General features: G+C 43.2%; 1 protein-coding gene across 1 annotated transcript in view; it reads right to left on the bottom strand.

The window, feature by feature from the left end:
• KLHL14 (kelch like family member 14) overlaps positions 1-22954 on the bottom strand; it is a 129382-nt gene that overhangs the window by 87842 nt on the left and 18586 nt on the right. Inside the window, exon 3 of the mRNA XM_089678353.1 lies at positions 1867-1988. Coding sequence (XP_089534479.1) covers positions 1867-1988 — 122 coding nt within the window. The remainder of the gene's footprint in view (positions 1-1866; positions 1989-22954) is intronic.

The raw sequence follows: 22954 nt of genomic DNA, 5'->3' as shown, positions 1-22954 counted from the left end.
TGTTTTGAAATTAAAGCTTAAAAATAAGTGCATTTTATAATACATACACAAATGGCAAGTAATCAAACTATAAATATTAAACATTGATAAGAACTACGCACACCTGAAATAAAAAATAATCAAACACATAACCAACTGATTTCATATATACAAATATTAAGGAGATGATGTATATCCTAATTGACTAAAAGAGTTTAGCTCACATGAGTTCAGAATAGTCAAGGTAAAAAAAAAGATTTGATTGCTTGCAATGATACAGTTCTCTCTCTAAGAAAGACTTTCATTGAGATATCTCCCTTTGCTTGTCTATACTTGTACAGAGCGATGTATTTTTGACTCTCATGCTCTATGCTCTTTTATGGCACATGAATATTTAAAAATTTGCTCCTTTTATATAAAGAAGAAAAACAATTGCTAGAAAATCCTAGAGATTTTACCAATTTGCTAAAAAAATATCTGTGTGATAATTAGCACTTCCATGCTCTTTTTGGTGGCATAATTTGCAAGTGTTGGGCTGTATATGTCAACATGCATTGTTGGTGTATATGAAAGAAGGATTTTTATTTTTTTATTTTATTATTATTTATTATTGTTTATACTGATTTGTATTTTCATGCATACCCCACTAATTATTTTTTATTTCCCGAGGTTGGGAGAGTTGCTTTTATGCACATGTATCTAGACAAGCAGAATTCATTTATTTTCCCTTTCTGTAGGATCATTGGAAACCAGTGGAAGCCATTCTGGGGGCAGTCATGCCCCACAAATGAATAACAATGGCCAACACATTAAGCACACAAAGAAAAATGCTACTGGTTCCTGTTAGGAGTTTTCTGTTATTGAATCAGACTTGTTCAGCTATGGCATACCTAAAACGGGGAAGGGCACACAAAAGTCGTCATTTAGCTTCTATATATGTATGACTTGGAACACCACAGAACTAATTTACTAAACAGTCCAGGAAGCTGGAATTGTGTTATCGACTACTACTGTGCTGACTGCTGGACTGCTCTGTTTTCTGTTGCCAGTATCCTTTGGGATCGTATTTGCATTGTACCATGTCATTATGTTACTTTCTATTCTGTGATTGCTTTTGACTGCAATAAAGCACAGACAAAAAAAAAACTGCAACTGCAATAAAAGTGCAACAAAAAACAGTCCAGGGAGACAAATGCTAATCCATAACTGCCAATCAGAATTAACAAAATTAAAGTAAAACTATAATGGGTATGGGTCAATTTTATTTAAAGTTTGTAAGTCATTTTTTTTCACAAATAAATAGTTAATACAGGTAAAAGGATTCACAAAGAACTATGGGTTAGCTATAAACACAGCACAGCAGTAGATGCTTGCCTTGAGGCTCACTTTGCCTGATTGAAATCTTACACAGATCCACCCAATAAGAAATGAATGGCTCCACTAATTCATTCATTCATGTTTGGAAATTTTAAATTCAGCTATTGAGCTCTGTAAACAACAGGATTTTTACAATAAACTTGCTAAGAAGACAGGGAAACAGGGAAAGCATTCAATTCCACTGTCAGTACAGAATAATATATAATATTCTCTCTTTTTGAATGTAATATATGCAATAGATAGATAGATAGATAGATAGATAGATAGATAGATAATGTGAAACCAAAGTGTTTTCTATTTTATTTTTGAGCGAGAGGAAGAAAGGATTAGAACCCCTGTCAGGTTTTTATTGTTGTCCCTATCTAAACATGTTGTGTTTTATACAGAAATTGTTGCTGTTTTTTCAACGGTTATGTTACTAGTAAGTGTATAGTGGAGTTCTTCTTTAATGGCAAGAAAATTGTTAACCACACAAAAAAAGAGATGTGGACTAATTGCTGTTTTACTTACTTGTGAGTATTTTCCATGTCTTCTTTTCATCATCATAGTATTGAACCAAGTTGCTGGGCAATCTGTCTGGTCCAGGAGGCAGTCCTCCGACTAATAACAACATCTTCTTGTTGGATCGAATTCTTCACCCGAAACAGAAAAGAAGAAAAATGAACCTTGTCATATCTCAAGCATGCTGGCACCCAGCTGTAATCTGTTTTAATGGGTCTTGCATCTGCCCATAATCATGTCACAATAAGTTTGAGGTAGGAGCAGAGCAGGAAAGTGCTCATAAAAGACTGCACATCACTTTCTGAAAAAAAGAAAAATAAGCTCCTCTTTTGCCATTTGTTTAAGGTTCCTTCCAGGATTGCATTTTTTCTCCTATTATCCCTATAAATCATTGCTCTCTACAGCTGAGCACTCATGAAATGCCCTGCAGTTGTGATAAGGTTAGGCATTAAAGTTACACATCAAAAATCATATTAGTCAAATCATTATTATAAGTCGTTTTACACCTACAGAACCTTGAAAAATGATAAAGGTTATATGGAGAGACAGGAGAGAAAGTTCTGACAATGCTCTCCTTCTATACATATATATGTGACCAGATTAATTAGCTGCATATTTGTGCTGGCCACACAATGTTCACAAATTGTGCAGTTGATTTACTAAAAGAAGTACAGGCTATTCACTTTGCGGGGGGGGGGGGATTGTCACTTAGTTTATTGAATGAGGTGAAGCTCTGCTGGCTGCTATCATCCAATCACATGCTAGCAAAAATAAAATTGTTTTCTTTTTTTTTCACTCACATGTGAATGGCTATTCTGTGTAAAGTGAATTTTCACCACTAAGCTAAATGAAAATGACCTTGCAAGGTGAAAATTCATAATGAAAAGTATCTTGCAAAGTGACAATTTATATTGCAAAGTAAACATGCTCTACTCCTTTAGTAAATCAATCCCAATGCAACATATATAAGTGTCACCTGCAATGGCTGGTTCATAGTGTATAAGGTCATTCACGGGTGATAAACTGCTGTCAAAGTGCACAATCTGCTCAAAATTACAGTGCTAACTGCTCAATGCAGAAGTGGAACATACAAGCTTTACAAGAACTTGCAATTAGTCTTAAAGAGGGGAAATTCCTGAGGCCTTAGCTATAACAGAACAATGCTTGCCTATGTGTAAGCACCTTTAAAGGTACAGTTAGGTCCATATATATTTGGACACGGGTACAATTTTAGATTTTTTTAGGTATTTACCAAAACATATTCAAGCTATAGTTATGTAATGGATATGGGATGAAAGTGCACTCTCAGGTTTAATTTGAGCGTATGTACATCCAAATTGGAGTAAGGGTTTAGGAATTACAGCTCTTAAGAGTAGCCATCCCCTTTTTCAGGGGACCAAAAGTAATTGGACAATTGAATTTAATCATCAATAAAATGTTCATTTTTAATATTACTGGCAGTGACTGCCTAAAGTCTGGAACCCACGGACATTACCAAAGACTGGGTTTCCTCCTTTCTGATGCTTTGCCAGGATCTAACTGCAGCTGTCTTCAGTTGTTCTTTGTGGGTCTTTCTGCCTTTAGTTTTGCCTTCAGCAAGTGAAATGCATGCTCAATGGGGTTAAGATCAGTTGATTGACTTGGCGATTGCAGAATATTTCACTTCTTTTCCTTCAAAGGCTCCTGGGTTGCTTTTGCGGTGTGTTTTGGATCATTGTCCATGTGTATTGTGAAGCGCCGTCTAATCAACTTTGCTGCATTTGGCTGAATCTGGGCTGACAGTATATCTGTAAACACTGCAGAATTCATACGGCTGCTTCTGTCTTCTGTCACATCAATAAACACCAATGACCCAGTGCCACTGGAAGCCATGCATGCCAATGCCATCACACTGCCTCCACCATGTTTTACAGATGACGTTGTGTGCTTTGGGTCATGAGCTGTTCCAAGCCTTATCCACACAGATTACTCTTAGTTACAGATTACTCTTAGATTCATCCATCCAAAGAATGTTTTTCCAGAACTGGTCTGGCTTTTTTTTCGATGTTTTTGGCAAAGTCTAATCTGGCTTTTTTATCCTTCAAGCTTATGAATGGTTTGCACCTTGTGGTGAACCCTTTGTATTTGCTCTCGTGAAGTCTTCTCTTGATTGCAGACTTTGACAATGATACGCCCACCTCCTGGGGAGTGTCCACTTGTCTGGATGTTGTGAATGGGTTTTTCTTTACCATAGAGAGGATCCTGTGATCATCCACCACTGTTGTCTTCTGTGGACATCCATGCCTTTTTATGTTGCTGAGCTCACCAGTGATTTCTTCTTTCCTCAGAATGTACCAGACTGTTGATTTGGCCACTCCTAATGTTGCTGCTATCTCTCTAATGGATTTGTTTTGTTTTTGAAGCCTTACAATGACCTGTTTCACTTGCATGGACAGCTCCTTTGAATGCATGATGTAGGCTCACAGCAATAGATTCCAAATGCAAATACCACACTTAGAATCAACTCCAGATCTTTTACCTGCTTAACTGATGAAGAAATAATGAAGGAGTAACCCACACCTGGCCATGAAACAGCTTTTGATTCAATCGTACAATTACTTTTGGTCCCCTGAAAAAGGGGAGGTGACTACTCTTAAGAGCTGTAATTCCTAAACCCTTCCTCCAATTTGGATGTACATACCCTGAAATTAAACATGAGAGTGTGCACTTTCAGCCCATATCCATTATATAACTATAGCTTGAATATGTTTTGGTAAATACCTGAAAAAATCTAAAATTGTGCCTGTGTCCAAATACATATGGACCTAACTGTACATTCAATGCAAAACTGAAAATGAAACCTTCATGTGCATACAGGGAGCACGGCCTACCTGTTGAGTAGTTACTGTAAGCTTCCAGCTAGACACTGCTGTGCTTGCAGTGGTCTATCCATTTTGTCTGTAATCTAGTGATCCTGGAACATACCTGCTGGCGATGCTGGAAGACTGCCCTTGCTGCCTCTCACATACAAAAAATCTAATTTACTGAATACAACACAGGTTTTGGGAAATAGACAGGCTGTCCTCTTGCTGATCCTGAAAAGAGATGTGCTGTGGGGTTTTTTTTTGTGCCGCCGTACAGAGAACTCACATTCAAAGTAACTGAACAAGCCTTCTGACTTTTAGCACAGTACACAGTAATATGAACTGTATTAGTGCTTTCACTAGCTGCCTGGACTGTTTGTTAAGCTAGCAATATGTAGCCTGGTTTATCTTGCAGATTAGGTAAATTTAGACAATTAGGTTGCATATAAAGTGATAGAAGATTTCTTGTTTGACTTACATTTATCAGATACTGAATGGAATGGGATGGAAAAGCTATTTCTATTGTTACCTGCACAGTTGAAAATTTTGGCATTGGTATGAATGTCCAGATTTTTCAGATTTAAGCACAAACATACATGAACATACATTAATGCTCTACATACTTGCATGTGTTAAGCTTTACAGAGCTGCACTACTTCAGGGCTCTAAACCCTGAAGTGTACTTGATGGACAGAGCTCCCGCCATGGGGGTGCCTTTAACCACTTACCTACCGGGCACTTTTACCCTCTTCCTGCCCAGGCCAATTTTCAGCTTTCAGAGCTGTCGTACTTTAAATGACAATTGCGTGAAATGCAACACTGTACCCATATGACATTTTTATAATTTTTTTTTCACACAAATAGAGATTTCTTTTGGTGCTATTTAATCACCAATGGGAGTTTTATGTTTTACTAAACAAATGAAAAAAAATCAACAATTTTGAACATAAGAAACATTTTTCTAAGTTTCTATTATAAATTTTGCAAAAGGTAATTTTTTTTCTTCACTGATGAGGCTGCACTGATGGGCACTGATATGCTGCACTGATGGGCATTGATGGGGTGGCACTGATAGGTAGCATTGATGGGCACTGATAGGCTGCACTGATGAGCACTGATGAGGCTGCACTGATATGCGGCACTGATAGGCAGCAATGATCAGCACTGATGTGCACTAATAGGCAGCACTGAAGGGCACTAATAGGCAGCACTGAAGGGAACTTATAGGCAGCACTGAAGGGCACTGATAGGCAGCACTGAATGGCACTGATAGGTGGTACTGCTAGGTGGCATTGACTGACATAACTGATGGGCACTGTTTTGCAGCACTGATGGGCATGGGCACTAATTGGCAGCACTAATGGAAACTGTTTAGCATGATGGGCACTGTTGGGGCTGCACTGATAATCAGGTAACTGATAATCAGTGCCCTGGTTATCAGTGTAGATGTCTTCTTTCACACTTTCTGGCTTGCCGGTTGTGACAGCGTGAGGAAAGTGCTGCCAATAACCAGCAAGTGTGTTTACATCGTGATCAGCTGTGATTGGACATAGCTGATTATGTGGTAAACAGATGCTGTGATTGGCCCTTTACCGTGGATTATGATCAGCTATGTCCAAAGGACACAGCGATCACAGATAGCACCAGGTGCTGGGAGGATGTCAATAGACACCCTCCCAGAACTGGCCACCCATGCTGTAGCCATCACGCCAATATACTGTGGTCAGCAAGTGGTTAATGGATTCACTTTCAAACAGCATTGTTGAGTCATATCAGTGTACACACAGGTGTTTAGGGCGTCAATAAACTGAAGAAGCAGCATTAAGGAACCCTGCTTCACTTACTTCAACTGAATCTAGATGAGGTTAGGGGCAGAATAGCGCCTATGTTAGCAGACCCTTTTGTAGAGCCCTTGTAGATTAGATTGCTAGAGTTGTTAACCCCCTTGCGCTGGCGCCTCCCAGCCCTTTAAGAGTTTCAGAAGCTGGGAGGCGGTCAGGGTTTTAGGGTCATGTGACCGCCGTGATTTGCTGTCACGGCAGTCACATGATCAGAAAAGGTCCTGAGCGCAAGGGGAGATTGGGACCTTTCCGTGAGCCACAGACATATATGCTGGGAGCGCGCGGGGCACGTGCTCTCAGCACATATGTATTTTCTAATGGAATGCAAATATGCGGCCAATCGGTGTCAATTCCCAGATGCCGAGATGCAGCATATTTGCGTGCGCTCGGCGTCTAGGGGTTAAGGTAAATTGAGTCTTTTTTGGATTCTCTGTAAACAGCAGAGCAGTGTGTGATTAGTTTTGGCTGCTCTGTGTCTCACTGGCTGCAGGCTCAACTACTTCCCACTGCCTTCTAGTAGGTTCTAGAACGTAATGAGCTGGAAGAGGCAAACACTAGGCTTGAATATTTATGGGATTCTAGCCAATCCCTGGGAAGGTGTGCCCAGAAGGTGGAGAGAGAGCCCATAAACAGTCTGAAGCCTGGAGCAGCAGGGTTCTTGTCCTGGAGGTGGAGGTCCAAGCCTGAAGGGCCACTGCCCTTCTAGACAGATTAGCTGAAGCCTGCAGAGAGCTCACCAAAGTCCCAGCTCAGTGGGAGCTGGGGCTGCCTATTTTTCCTGAAAGCATTCTGAGTCAAGTAAACGGGGTGCACTGACGAACCGGCTTGGAGATTGATGGTACAGTGTCTAGCCAATACTGGACAGGAGGTATCTAGAGACACAATGAGTAGAGGCCTGAAAGTGGGATCCTAGTGACTGTCTGCTGTTTAACCCCTTCTGTAACTGTGTTATTGCAGATAAAGAGGGATTTGCCCTTCTGGAAGTCCCAGAAGTGCCTGTGTCTTTAATCCCTGCAAAATGGGGGGGGGGGGGTGTCCCTGAAGACAGAATAGAGGGAGAGTTTCATATATTTTGTGCAATAAATATCAGAGTATCCCAAAGCTTCCCTGCTCTAATTTGCTCTATTTAGTGTTTTCTTTTACTTGGCACTAGAAGTTTTTTTTATTTAATTCGCCCAATCTTTGCCCATTTTGGAGAAAGTAACAGGTTCACTTAATAGCATGATCCCATGCTCCCAGTACTTACCTTTCTTCACTTCCTCCTCCTCCCACAGTGAGATATTGGATACCTGAGGGGCTCTCTACCAGGCTCGAGTGCTTGGAGGCATGGTACTTATCCTTTTGTAATCTCCAACCAAACAAACCGAAAGCTTACATTCTTTTATTCACTTGTCACTTGTGGAAGGTAAGTATAAACAACAAAATTGAGGGGTAGACTTTCAAGTAAACCTGATACTTTTCCACAAATTGGCATGATGATCTGCATAATAAAAATGGCAAACACAGCAAATATATATTTAAGGGCATGTCATAAGCTAGTCAAAGACACAAAGATGGGGTTTGAAAACTGGGATCAGTCTTGGGTGACTTGATACTATTCATATTTAGATTAGGTCATACATACATATTAATATCAGCTTCTGCCTTATCTGATTGTTTAGCACATCCACCAAACTTCAGAGTTGTTTAAAAAATGCATTTAATGAAGTATTAATAAATACAGTACTGTATTAATATGTGTCTTTTATATCGCAGAGATTTAATATGTGTGATGCTAACAGTATTTTAATGTATGCTATAAACAGAGTCAAAGTATCATCAGAATTTCTACAGCATAGAAAATAACTTTAACCCAAAAAAACTATGACCGGACAAATGGAAAGGCATAGAGGATCTAGAGAGACAGAAATTGCTGTACACCTCCAGTACTCTGTGTTTTACCAGATGTTTTTCCACTATAAAGATATTTTTTTACAGCAAGGCTAACAAGATATCTGTGCAATTGACAAGCCTTTACCCTGCCTGCAGAATTTTCTCACCACTTGATAAATAGAAGCCAGATAAGCAATATCCAAAGTTTTTCTCCTTCCCTGGTATACAAAAATACCAGGTTTCATTTTGCACAGGAAGGAAATAGGTGCCATACATCAAGCAAATAGTTTTAACATGGTAGCTGTGCTTTGTAGCTTAGAGCATTTTCTGTTATTGCCCCTGAATCCTTAGAATGTCTAATCAGACCTCCAAGCTCACATTAATCATTTGAATCCAGCACAAACAGCCCCCTATGTTTGTGTTGAACATGAGCAAAGTGAGCTATGCTTCTTTAAAGCTGAAGTTTAATCTGCTAAAAGTTTGCCTTTCTTGGTTTCAGCCCCATCCTTCATCAATGTGTTAATTATATTTTTAAATAAAAACTTTACATTTACATAATATACCTTATTTTAGACTCAGTGATGTCATTACTATGCTTATCTGCTTCTCTGTGCAATGCAAGCAAGCTGGTGGGGCAACCCGCAGGGTGCTGTACACAGCTTCCTAAAAACATCACTGAGACCCTGCCTTAGTACTTCTGTCAAGAACCCAGTGGCCTGACTTTTGGGAGGAGGTATGCAAATATGGTCTATGTCAGATCTGTAAATAAACAATGGTTGTAAAAGGGGTTTTTACAGCCATGTGAATGGGGCCTTACATTTAACAGCAAGTCATCTCATGAAGAATTGCCACACAGTTGTCCCCTCAGTAGTTGGCCCATTTTTAATTGACCTTCTATAGTTAAAATGGAGCTCCACCCAAAAGGGGAAGTTCCACTTTAAGGACTGCTCCTAATTAAGGATTGGCACCTTTGGGGGGGTGGGGGGGAGTGGGTACCCGAATTTAACAGGTACCTGCTCCCAATTGCGGTTGGACCGCCTAGGCGATCGGAAACGGAAGATGTCCTCCTTCCTTCCCTCCCTATAGTCTTCTGGAACACTTGACCGGTCCCAGAAGACTACAGGACCATTCATGAAGTGCAGCGCTACTCGCACATGTGCAGTGGGTACCCAGCTGTGAAGCTGCAAGCAGTCACAGCCGGGTGCCCACACTGAAGATGCCGGCCTCCAGGAATTCAGCACTGCCGGTGAAACAGGCTGCGGGGGACACACCACGGGACCAAGGGACAGGCAAGTGGCTGTTTTTTAAAAGTCAGTAGCTACAGTTTTTGTAGATGCTGACTTTTATTTTTTGACAGGATGAGTGGAACGCTTTGGTCAGATTTACAGTAAGTTTAGGGTTCCGTTTATATAAAAACTCTGTGGTCGTTAGCTTAGCAAAGGATAGAGAGAGGGGAAGGACTGGGTCTTGTACCACTTTGTCTCTTGTAAAGAGGAGAACGAAAGTGAGAAACAAAAGATAGAAGAGGAAGTTGATCCAAGGCATTCAGATCTGTTTGAACTTAGACATGGAATCCTTAGGGGGTCACTGCCATTTTTTATTAGGAAAAAAGCAATTCATTTTCTGTTTCACTTGGGTGATTGTGGGAGTAGATGACCATCTACTACACTCTGCAAGAACCTGTTTGGTTGCATAAAATGTATATAGAAAGGTCAATAGGCAAAAATGAGCATTCAAATATGTTCCTGGTTTTACATTAATTAGAGTATTATTTTTTTTAATGTAATAAAGCTTCTTTTTAGGAGGCCTCTGCCCAGGAGGGTGTAAGCTAGCTGATATACACCAGTCTAATGTCTTCTAATTTTGGGGGTATTCCCATCAAATATGTAGATGGGTGCCCTGGGTCTGACATCTCCTGGAGTGAAGTTCAGAGGCAACTGGGATTTGCCAAACACAGCTAGACCATGTACCACCAGATAAGTAACATGTAATTAGATTCAATTACTGTTGTATTAATTGCATTGAATTGATAACTCTCACACAGTAACTCAAGGGATGGCGTACTAAAGGTGCTTAGATTTTGCTAGACAAAGGAAACAGTGATGTTCACAGACATTCAGATATTAACCTAACTGGGTGTATGGAGTGAGTGAGTATTGTATTGCTGGCTTAAGGAGGGAGAAACTACTGATTGATATTTTTTATTTGGCTAGTGGTTTTTCAATAAATATGGATACAAGTGAATGTAAATTTTTTTGGAGAATGGAGAGATAAAAATGAATGTAGGTGGAGGATATGTGGAAGGAGAGTAAAAGTATTGGGTATCAAATTTAATGATGAATTGTATGAAAGAGAGAGTTGGGAAGATGTGTATGTGAAAATTCAAAAAAAGATTAACTTTTGGTCCTTGCAGACTTTAACCCTAGATGGGAAGGCCTTAATTATTAGACAGGCACTTCTGCCTATAATGCTGTATGTTTATTTTGTTTTTCCAGCGCCAAATAGGATTTTGAAAAGAATGTGTTTTACCTTTTTGTGGTCTTCAAAGATGGAAAAGCTGAAGAGGGAGAAAGTGGTGAAAGGGAGAATGAATGGAGGAAAAGGTGTGGTAAATGTTGAACGGCTCTTGGTTTTAAAGTATGTAAGTATGTGTGTAAAGGTTAGTAAGAAGGAGAGTTTGGCTGGGTGCATGTTGAGGTATGCCAGTGGGAGTATATTAACCTCCCTGGCGGTATGATTATTTCCGATTTTTGGTGCTGAAAGCGGTACCATTTTTTTGCATGGAAATATGTATTTTTTTTATTGTAGGCTGTAATTTTTAGGAAAAACTCACTGAAATCTGTCCGAACAAGAGTCTAGTAAACATCCCGGGTATGATAAAATTTGAAACACAAAATCATAAATTATAATTTAATAAATAATCATAAAAATAATATAAAAATAATAAAAAATTAAATTCAATAATATAATCAAACCAAAAACACTGAAATGTGAAATAGAGCGCCAAGTTCGCACATCGCTGAGCAAAGTCGCAAAATCGTTTTCAGTTTCTGATGACGAATTTCCCCCACTAATCATTATCACTCAATTCTGCAAGTGGTTCTGATTTACTATCGCTGTTCTCTAGCTGATCTAAACCGCTTTTGACCTAAAGGGACACTTTTTGGACGCCATGGACATTTCTCAGTTTCCAGGCAGAAAGAATAGACAAAATGCAGGCAGGGCGCAGGACAAAGCACTAGGGACAAAATGTATGTGAAATAGGTTGAAACAGCAATGTTTTACTGTGTAAAATGTAAAAAAAAAAAAATGACATTTTTTAAAATTTTTAAATTTCCCGCCGGCGGCGGCGGCGGCGTCCGTACGTCCCGACGTCACAGGGACAGGACACAGAAGCCGGATGCCGGCATCGGCCGGAGGAGATGGCCGGGGACGCTGCAGGGGACACATCGTGGGAGCGCAGGGTAAGGTAAGTGAAGAACACTTGCCGGAGCAGTGCCGCAGGGTAAGCCCGAGTGTAGCTCGGGGTTACCGCTTTTGGTACTGAAATGTTACCCCGAGCTACACTCGGGAATACCGTCAGGGAGGTTAACAAAGTATATGTTGTATGAGACTGATTTACAGAAGCTGGTGTGTTTTGCAGCACCATGGTTTTATATGAGACTGGAGAGGTGTATAAGGAGATAAGGAGATATGAACTGCAGGATGTGACTAAGGATGTGTGGTGTGATAGTAAAAAAGTGAAAAGTATATTGGAAGGAAGGGAAGAGATGGAGGTGGTGGGAGGTTTGAATGAGTCACAGAGTATTATTATTATTATACAGGATTTATATAGCGCCAACAGCTTGCTCAGCGCTTTACAATATAAAGGAAGACAATACAGCAACAATACAAGAGGGATAGGAGGGTCCTGCTCCTTGGAGCTTACAATCTAGGAGAAGAAAGTATGGGGAAATGTATGTAATAAGGAGTTATTATTATTATTATACAGTATTTATAAAGCGCCAATAGTTCGCTCAGCGCTGTACATTACAAAGGGGGACAGAACATGTGACAGAACAATACCAATACAATGTGATACACGAGGGGTTCGAGGGCCCTGCTCTTTCGAGCTTACAATCTAGGAGGGAGGGGGTGGTGGCACAGGAGGAGATAGCTGTGGGGGATGGAGTGGTAGGAAGAGTGGAGGAGGTCGGCAAGTTAGCAGGGGGTGGGGTAGGCTTCCCTGAAGAGATGGGTTTTCAGGGTGCGCCTAAAGGAGAGGAGAGTAGGTGATAATCTGATGGGTTGGGGCAGGGAGTTCCAGAGGATGGGTGACACCCTGGAGAAGTCCTGGAGGCGGGCATGGGAGGAGGAGACCAGGGAACTAGAGAGAAGGAGGTCTTGTGAGGAGCGGAGTGTGCGTGCTGGGCGGTACTTGGATATTAGGTCAGTGATGTAGTTCGGGGCAGTATGGTGGACAGCTTTGTACGTCAGCGTTAGGATTTTGAATTTGATCCGTTGCGCAATCGGAAGCCAGTGGAGGGATTGGCAGAGGGGGGTGGCGGAGACAGAGCGGTTGGAAAGGTGAATGAGTCTGGCAGCCGTATTCAGGATCGACTGAAGCGGGGATAGCCAGCGGCGAGGCAGGCCAGTGAGGAGGGAGTTGCAGTAGTCGAGTCGTGATATGATGAGAGAGTGGATGAGCTGTTTAGTGGTTTCTGGGGTTAGGAACGTGCGGATTTTGGCGATGTTGCGGAGGTGGAGTCTGCGCGAGTTTGTTAAAGATTGGACTTGGGGCTGGAAGGATAGGTTGGAGTCTAGAATGACACCAAGTACTGTGGCCTGCAGGGCGGGTTTGATGGTAGCGTTGTTGGATGTGACGGAGAAATCAATGGGGGGTGGTGTCCGGGCTGGGGGGAAGACAAGAAACTCGGTTTTGGAGAGGTTCAATTTAAGGAAGTGGAGTGACATCCAGTCTGATATGTCGCTCAGTAGGTGTGTGATTCGGGCTGAGACCAAGGGGGTGAGGTGGGGGGTTGAGAGATAGATTTGTGTGTCGTCGGCATAGAGGTGGTAGTTGAAGCCGTGAGAGTGTATGAGTTGGCCAAGGGAGGAGGTATAGATGGAGAAGAGAAGGGGCCCAAGGACAGAGCCTTGAGGGACCCCAACAGAGAGGGGGAGTGAGGGGGAGGTGGTAGCATTATAGGTAACGCTGAAGGAGCGTTGTGACAGGTAGGATGAGAGCCAGGAGAGAGCAGAATTTCTGAGGCCGAGGGAGTGTAGTTTTTTGAGGAGGAGGGGGTGGTCGACTGTGTCGAAGGCCGCAGAGAGGTCAAGGAGTAGGAGCACTGAATAGTGGCCATTAGCTTTGGCGGTTAGCAGGTCGTTGGAGAGTTTGAGTAAGACAGTTTCGGTGGAGTGTAGGGGACGGAAGCCGGACTGTAGGGGATCGAGGAGGTTGTTGTCGTTGAGGTGAGAGCATAGGCGGGTTTAGACTAGGCGCTCGAGGAGTTTAGATGTAAATGGGAGCAGGGAGATGGGTCTGAGGTTGTTCGGGTCATTGGGGTCCAGGGAGGGCTTTTTAAGTATGGGGGTGATGTGTGCATGTTTCAGAGGGGAGGGGAAAGTGCCTGAGGAGAGGGAGAGATTGAAGATGTGGGTGAGGGAGCGTAGGATGGAGGAGGAGGAAGGTCGTAGGAGTTGTGAGGGGATAGGGTCGAGGGGGCAGGTGGTGAGGTGGGCATCAGAGAGGATCTTGGAGACTTCCTCGATGGTAGTAAGGTCAAAGGTGCGGAGTGTGGGGGGAGCTTCAGTATGAGGAATGTAGGGTGGGGTGGAAGAGGAGGTCAGAGCAGTGGTGGGGCCGTGGGAGAGGGGTGATGAGGGGGTAGCTGAGTGAGGGTGAAGGGGGTTGGAGAGAGTTTGAGCAGCAACGAAGTCCCTGCGGGTTATGTCGAGGGGGAGGGGGGATAAGGGGGTAGCTGTGTGAGAGGGGACGGGTTGAGAGGATGTGTGAGTTGCGGCAATGTCCTTGCGAATTGTGTCAATCTTGTTTTTGAAGTGATTGGCAATCTCAAGGGCAGTGAGTGATGTGCTGGGTGGAGGTGGGGGTGGAGAGAGTAGAGAGTTGAAGCAGAGAAGAGTCGGCGAGGATTGGAGGAGAGGGCCTTGATGAGGGTCAAGAAGTAGGCCTGTTTGGCAGCATGGAGGGAGGAGGTGTAGGTGTGGAAGGCAGATTTGTAGCGGGTGAAGGCTTGTTGGGATTTGGTTTTGCGCCATAGTCGCTCCAGGGCACGACTTTGTCGTTTGAGGGTTTTGGTGTGATCAGTCTGCCAGGGCTGGAGCGGTCGGGGTCTGATGTTGCGTGTGGTTAAAGGCACTAGTGAGTCAAGGGCTGTTGAGAGCGCATTGTTGTAGGCGGTCAAAGCCAAGTCGGGGCAGGACAGGGGGAGGATGCGGTCGTGGAGTTGATCAGCTGCAGAGTGGAGGGAGGCAGGGTTAAGGTTGCGGAGGTTACGGCTGGTAGTAGTGTGACATTTGGAGGGGTAGGCGTTGGAGGACGAGGAGATAGAGAAGGTGATCAGGTTGTGGTCAGAGAGAGGGAAGGGGGTGTTAGTGAGGTTGTGGGGAGCGCAGCGGTTGGAGAAGACAAGGTCCAGGATATTTCCGTCGGAGTGGGTGGTGGATTGTATGCACTGTGCAAGTGCAAAGGAGGAGGTTAGGTGGAGGAGACGGGCTGTGTCTGGGTTGTCGAGGTTGACAGGGATGTTGAAATCCCCAAGGATGATGGTGGGTAGCTCAGAGGAGAGGAAGAAGGGTAGCCAGGAGGAGAAGTCATCCAGGAAGCGGGGTATGGATCCAGGAGGCCGGTATATCACAGCAATCTTCAGGGGGGTTGGGGAGAATAGTTGGACGCAGTGGGCCTCGAAGGAGGAGAAGGATAGGGAGGGGGGGTTTGGGAGGACTCGGAAGGTGCTCTTCGGTGACAGGAGCAGACCAACCCCACCACCTTTACGACCGTTAGGCCTGGGTGAGTGGGTCCAGGTGAGACCTCCGTAGGAGAGTGCAGCAGGGGAGGTAGAGTCAGTGGGCTGGATCCAGGTTTCCGTGATCGCTAGGAGGTTGAGGGAGCGGGAAACAAAGAGGTCATGGATGGCGGTAAGCTTGTTGCACACCGATCGGGCGTTCAGGAGTGCACATGAAAATGGGGGGGGAGATTTTAGGGAGCAGGGGGACAGATACTAAGTTGTGGGGGTTGCAGTAGGACGTGGAGGTGGGAGGGTGTTGAGCGGGTGAGGGAGGTGGAGGGCCAGGATTCGGGGAGATGTCCCCCGCGGCTAGGAGGAGGAGAAGGGTGAGAAAGGTGGCATGGGAGCGGGATGTGCAGGAGCGTGAGAAACTCCTAGTGGAGGTGTTGGGGTCAGTGGGAGAGTGGAGTAATAGGAGGAGGTGGTGGGTGCCATAGAGGGGCGAAGGAAGCAGTGAGGACACAATATACAATTGTTTGGGAGGGGCAGAGGGATATAGTGAATGGATTTTGGGAATGGAGGAGAGGAAAATGAGAATGAGGAGTGGAAGAGGCATTTTGGGGAGGTGAAGAGAGCAATAGTAGGGAGATGATAGCAGTGAGGGGGAGATGTACAGGTTGTGGGGTGGAGCAGAGGGGTAAAGAAATGAGATTTGGGAACAGAGGATAGTAATATGATAAGGAGAAGAGGGGTGTATTATATAAAGGTACACGGAGTGGGTCTCAGGCATGTAAGAGGTTTCCCAGGGTGTTTGCTTGCAGTCTTCCAGCATGCAGTAGAGCTTCTTGCTGTTGTTGTGTCTTCCTGCTGCTTAAGTTCTCCTGCTTTAGTTCAACTGCTGTGTTTAACTGCTTCCTGTTTTAAGAGCTGGGTGCTGTCTTTTTCCTGAGGGATTTCGAGGGCGTGGTCCGTGGATGGTGTTCGGACAGGGGAAGTTGTGCTATAACGGAAAACCCAGTGCGGTCTGGGTTCCGGTTCCGTTACATTGGATAAATACAGTTACAGTTGATAAATAGACAGAAGGATGTGGCATGGATAGCAGTGCATAAATGTTGAGAGTTTCAGAGGAGTTTGGCTGATAGTGAAGTATGTCTGAGGAAGGATGTAGGAGAGTGGAGAATATGGATCATTTGTTTTGGGGTTGTGGTTATGCAAATAGCGTATGGAAGAGTTTGGCTAAAATGATTCGAGGTTTGACTGGGGTGAAGAAAATGACGTTTCAAGTGATGATGTTTGGATTATGTAATATTGGTAAGAGGGAGTGGAGGTGTTATGGATGTTGGTGAATTGTGTAAAAGAGAGTTTGTGGGATGTGAGAAATATTTTTATTTTTAGGAAGGAGAAGATGGTAGTGAAAGACTGTGTGGCCATGATCCGTGGAAGGCTCTATGCACATAATTATAGAGATATCAAGAAATTAGGTTATAAAAATGCAAATTAAATATTGAAGTTTGATGGGTGGAGGGAATGGTGTAAATAGAGTATTTTATGGGTTTTTTCTGGAAGGCTGGAAGGTGGGTCTGGGGATTTATTGTTGTAAATATGTGAAGTTTGATGGGAGGGAATGTTTTGTTTTGTGAATAATTATGTGTAGAGGGAGGTGGGGGTGGGAGATTGGAAGGGGTGTGACGGTGTGATGTTTTTCTTCTTGGGAGGTTGTGTGGAAAATATGAGTGGAGGGTGGGTTTTTGGTGTCTGGGAGGTGGGAGTGTTTACGTATATTTGGGATGATTTTCTGGGTTGTGTGATACTAATGGTTTTGCTTTTTTTTTGTAGGGGATGTACAATATAACGGTGGAGGAACAGTGGTGGAGAGAAAGAACAGTTGTGTTATGTTTAATATTAGGGAACGAGGTTGATGAAAGGTGGTGCAGGGGTGTGTTATGGTGGGATAATGTGTGATGGTTTTTTTACATGTGATACTCGTGGAAATTATTGTTGTTGGATTTGTTTTTATGTAAATTTTAAGATATTTTAAGAAACTGGGTGTATGGGGTGAATGGTGATAATAAATTGTTTGAATATCCTGCACTGTAAAATAGTATTCAAGAATATATTTTTTTTCTTATTGTGTAATGTGAAAAATCAAATAAATATTTGGTAAAAAAAAAAATCACATTTTTGCTGAGTCCTACATTCCTACAGGACACAATAGCGGGCCAGTGGGTGAAATCACAGCACAGAGCAGGGACATAGGTACCGGTATTTGAGGAACCTAGACATGTGTCAGATGTAACCCAGATGTGTATCTTTGAGCAGCTTTATTCTGCAGGGGATGAAAGGTTCCGTAATAGTAAAAAAGGTTATAATTTTTTTCATTTAGTTATATATTTCTTGCTATGACCATAACCATTGATTTTTTATCCTACCTAAAAAGGCAGACACTGACACTAACGGATACTAATTTAAAAAAAGCTTTTTTAATTCAAACTGGTTCACACCTATTTGTGTTGCAATCTGCTGCAGGAAAAAAAGTCCCTGACCCTTTCCAAAATCCAGTGGCTGAAAATGCATAGATGTGAACGTGTCCCATAGGAAATCATATTAAATGGTCTGTAGTGAGTTTCTGCAAAATGCAAAAAGCACTAAAAAAAAGCATAGGTGTGAACCAGGCCTAAAATACATTGACCCTGGCCTTTATACTTGGCTGCGACCTTTGACCCTTGCCTTGATCCTAACCCTGACACTGACCTAGATCAAATCCTGATCTACTTTTTTTTTTTTTTTTTACACACATCTGTTTTTGTTTACATTTTTCTCCTCTAGCAAGAAGAAAAAGATATACAGTATCTTTTTCTTCATTCAAGAGGAGAAACAAACACAGGAACAGGTTGCATAGTGACTGACCAATAGTACAGGACCTGGACCTCTTGGTGTAAACATACATGTTAACTATCTTCCTTTGCAGAATTTTTTTGTATCTAATTTTAAATTTGACAGAGTTATTTTAGGAGTTAAGCTGGTCATAGAAGGATTAACATTCAGCTTGTGTAGAAGGGTCTGGCTTCATTTTAATCCACGAGTAAAACGTCTGTTGATCAGCAGCCGCAGCTACTGATCAGTGTATTCTGGCAGCAGATAGTCCCTCGGTCTAAGTACAATGTCCCCGAAGGGAAGATTCCTCTATCCACCTTGGTTGTTTGGATGGAGGAATCTGGGGTTCTTTTGCAGCGTGCTGGCTGAATGAAAAAAAAAAAAAAATCTATGGCCAGCTTTAGTTTATCCAAAATGTATATTTCAAGATAAAGTACTAGTTAGTTCCTTATTTTTCTCTGGAATTTTATTCATGAGATCTTAACACTTAAATTCATAGGTCTTCAAAGCTGCTCTGGCCCTCATAGGAGGTTTCTGCTCTAATTTTTGGGATTTCAATTATTTTACATTATGGAGAATACAAAGAGAGGTCCAAGAACAATGAAGGGTGAGTGGGGATACCTAAACTCCAATGTAAACAGGAACAGGAGGAAGATTTATGTTTTTTCACAGAAGAAGGCAATTCCAAACAGGAACAGTAATGCAAATTTACCATAAGACTGAAGCTTGATTCTCAGTTTTTTAATGGTGTGGTGCTACTTTCTAGCAGCGGAGACATCCCCTGCTGCTTTAATATAGCACCATACCAATATAAAACCTTCCCCTGACCACTTCTTAATTGTGAATTTGTTTTAAGTGACAATCTATCTCATCTACAGTAGTAAATTTGTCATAAACCACTGCAAAACTATTACGGCAATGATACTGTGCTTTTGGAATATCCAAGTAGCCACCCCCATAACTAAAACATCACTTTTGAGTGGATTAACTTTTTAAATACAGTAAAGTAAAACATCTACCAAAGCACACACGGTTTAGAAGTCTCTTTCACATGGGGCAGAATCTGATTTTCTCAGCAGGGGATCTGTCCACTGATCCCCTGCTGAGCAGAGTGGGTAGATGATAGGTCCGTATCTGCTCAGTTTATGCAGAATAGACACACACACACCCGCTCTGCTCTATGGGCTGCCCTCCAATCCGATCCGCCTAGATGGAGGGGGATGGATACCCTTTTGGTTTTTTTTAGCAGATCGGATTGGATTGGAGGTAAACGGACACAAGTCCATAGGTATACATGGATCATCTGATCAGATCTGCCTGAAAAACTGAAAGGTGGACCTGATTTGATCATGTGTGTGAAAGGGGCCTAACTCTTCTGTATGAACAGCCACTTTTTAACCATTCCTGGTGCTGCAGGCAGGCTCAAAAGCAACCAAGACATCCCAAGAGATCCCAAGAGATATCATTTTACACCACAGTAACAACAACGCATATGGAGTTTTCGGCAAGCCTTTCTCAATCGGGGTGGCGCGGCACCCCAGGGTGCCACCAGAGGTCTTCAGGGGTGCCGCCACACTGTACATTGGCACTGGGAGCCGTCACATCGCTGAGCAAAGTGAAAGCGAAGGGAAGGGCAGTGTCTTCTGCCCCTAGAGTGCAGTACCCGGCTGTGTGATGGAAGCTAAGGTACTGTAACTTTTCATAATGCTGTATACATGTGCCTGTGTGTGTGTATATGTGTACATGTATGTATGTGTGTGTGTGTACATGTGTGTGTACATGTGTATGTGTACGTAGGTGTGTGTGTACATGTGTATGTGCGTGTGTACATGTGTGTGTGTACATACGTGTGTTTGTATGTGTGTATATGTATTTTACTTTTAATCTCGACCCCCTATTCCTGTCCTTTCAGAACTGCTTTTTTTAGGACTTGTTCGTAATAGCAGCAAGGACTGCTGCTCCTCTGAAAATCAATCCATGCTCAGATCACTTTTCAGGGGCATTTGACGGGTAGTAAAGAGGCAATATGTTGCCTCCTCACCACCTGGTTTAACCCCTTAGAAATCAGCATCAATCACCACACTACAACTGTGTGCAATGCGCACACAGTTGCGGGGTGGTTGTAGTTCAACCCCATTCACCTGGAGGTATATTTCCAGCTGTGGCAACAGCATGTGTATACCCCCAGCTGCTGTTTCTGCAGCTAAAGGGGAGTGGTAGAAGCAGCTCAATTGTGTGGTTTTACCACCCTCGAACCTCACAGGTGAACAAACCCTTGGTTCACATCTGTGTGGCTGTGTGTAGGGCAGCCCATTCATTTCAATGGGCTGCCTTACCTGCAGAAATGCAGGGAAAGTCAGCCATGACCCTTGTTTTAAAATTGCACCACACCAAAAACACCCTGCATTTGCCAATGTATGGGGGTACCCCTAAAGAGTAGAACATTTGTCTGTGTGTCAGGAATGAGCACGATTTCACGTGCGTTCCGTGACACACAATAGCGTGAACCAAGCCTTGGACACGGGTGCCTTGTGACTGAAAATACTTTTCAAGGGTGCCCTAACTGGAAAAAGGTTGCTTTAGGCTACACTCTGTTAGTCAGAAGCTGACTTTAGTTCCTCTACCGAGTAGATGTTTTGCTTGTTTTATGCTATGGATTTGCTGTACAAAGCCCTCCTACATTGAAACTGTGTTTGCTTCCTTGCCAAATAAAAGTGCAGGACAACCTGTTTGGACTGTTCCTTGAGTGTCCCTGTCAAATATCTATACTGCATATCCTACATGAGCCATTTTGCTTGAATGAAATAATCTTATAAAGAATAACCTTTCCATTTCAATTGACAGGCACTATGACTCTGACTGCCTCAAATCAAATTTCACTTTCTTGCAAGCATGGCTTCAATGTTCTTGGTTCGTACAGAATGCTCCAGGAATCTCATTATTGTTTATGAGATTGGCTCACTGTTTTATTCCAAAAGCCTGGGGTAAACATATAGGCATTCCCTGCTCCTCCTGGAAGATAACTAGAGCTTGTCTCTAATCTTTGGTGGTATTTTGGCCATACGTCTATAACTGTGCTGGGGGTACAGTGATTCTCTAATAACAGCACTGGAACTGAACTAGTGATCACAGCAGGTAGGGCCTTCTACTCAACACTCAGTTTTAGGAAGTTACTGATGTTCCTTGTCTTGTTTTTAGAGTTGTATCTATGGTACAGTCACTTTAAACATTACCCTGGTGTACAAAAAACACCTATGAAAATTCGATTCCTACATCAGGGCTGGAACTTAGGCAAAGACATTCTGGCCCCTGAAGGGTCAGATCAACTTTACATACCTTTTCCAAAAATGTCCCAGTGCATTAGTGTCCTTAAAGTAGAAATGTGGGCTAAAAATGTTTTTGAACCATGCAGTGGGGCTGTTCGTTTTTGTCTAGGGATGATAATAGTGAAGATATATTGATGTGAATGTACAATATATATGTAAAGTCCTGCGTAAACTGACAGCGATATATAAGTACCTGTAATAATAATAGTCATAAACTTACCGAATCTGCCAATCCTTTGAGCACAAGACCAGTCCCTGCCATTCCTGCCCCCCTGCACGCTAGCGGTCTTGTAAATGGACTGTTCCTGACATCATCACACCCATAGACTGGCTCTGGATGTGAGGACAGAAGGAACAGTCCACGGCTGGATGTGGGGGAGCGTGGTTTTCCAGAGGATCGGAGGACAAGGTAAGTATAGCTCTTCCCTAAACCCCTGGACAAAACAAGCAGTTTTCGTATGCAGTGCGGGCGTACCCCCACTGTATGGGGAAAATAAAAAATTTACATGGAGTTCTGCTTTAACGCCTTGAAAGGCTGGTCTCCGTTTTGTAAATAAATGCTTACTTTCTCAAATGCTCATATTATTTGACTCTGCAGAATGCTGGGAGAAAGAGGATTGCACATGTGTGGGTAGAGAACAAAGCTGGGAGTGGTCATTTGTGTGTTTCTGGGGCTGCACATCCAACATTGAGTACATCCTGCCATCTACAGGACTAGAGGGGTCAATAATATGAGCAACTGAGAAAGTAAGCACTTATTTGCAAAACGAAGCACATCATTTTAGTGTATTAAAAAGAGGAATTTCCGCTTTTCTGCTGCCTGTCCCCTCCTCTTCAACTTTGGGATTTTTGTGGGGGGCGGGGAGGGGTGGGCACCTGGTTTGGAGAGGTACCCGCTCCCACTTCCTTCCTTCCATTGCCTATGTGATCTGAGCGGAAGTTTGCCCATCCTCCTACTCTCAGCCTCTTAAGACATGTCACAGTTCTCAGAAGGCTGCGGGACCATTCACACATCGCCACGTGGCTCGAGAATGCTCAGTGGGAAGCTGGTTGTGGAGCAGCAAGGAGTCACAGCCAGCTTCTCACAGTTAGCATGGGGGTGCCAGGGTCCCAAAGGCTGGCATAGAACTGGCACAGCTGAAGACAGCACTGGATCCCTGGACAGGTCAGTTAAAAGTCAGCAGCTGTAGTATTCATATGTTTTGGGGAAAGGTCACACCACAAGCTTCAATTAGTTGTGATAGACAGAGCAAAGAAAAGAGGGGGCGGTAAAGACACAGAACCTGCACAGTCCCTGCCTCTGAAAACATCAAGATGGAACATCTGTAGCTCTCCTTGGCATGTAGCCCTGTGCCTCTTCTCCTTTGTACTGACTTAAAGACTAAGCCTTC

This window comes from Staurois parvus, unplaced genomic scaffold, assembly GCF_062004578.1.
Source record: "Staurois parvus isolate SC_StPar_1 unplaced genomic scaffold, SC_StPar_1.0 ptg000203l, whole genome shotgun sequence".
In the NCBI taxonomy this organism is placed as follows: domain Eukaryota; kingdom Metazoa; phylum Chordata; class Amphibia; order Anura; family Ranidae; genus Staurois; species Staurois parvus.
Note: the sequence above shows the minus strand (reverse complement) of the source record. Positions and strands in the feature narration are given on the sequence as shown.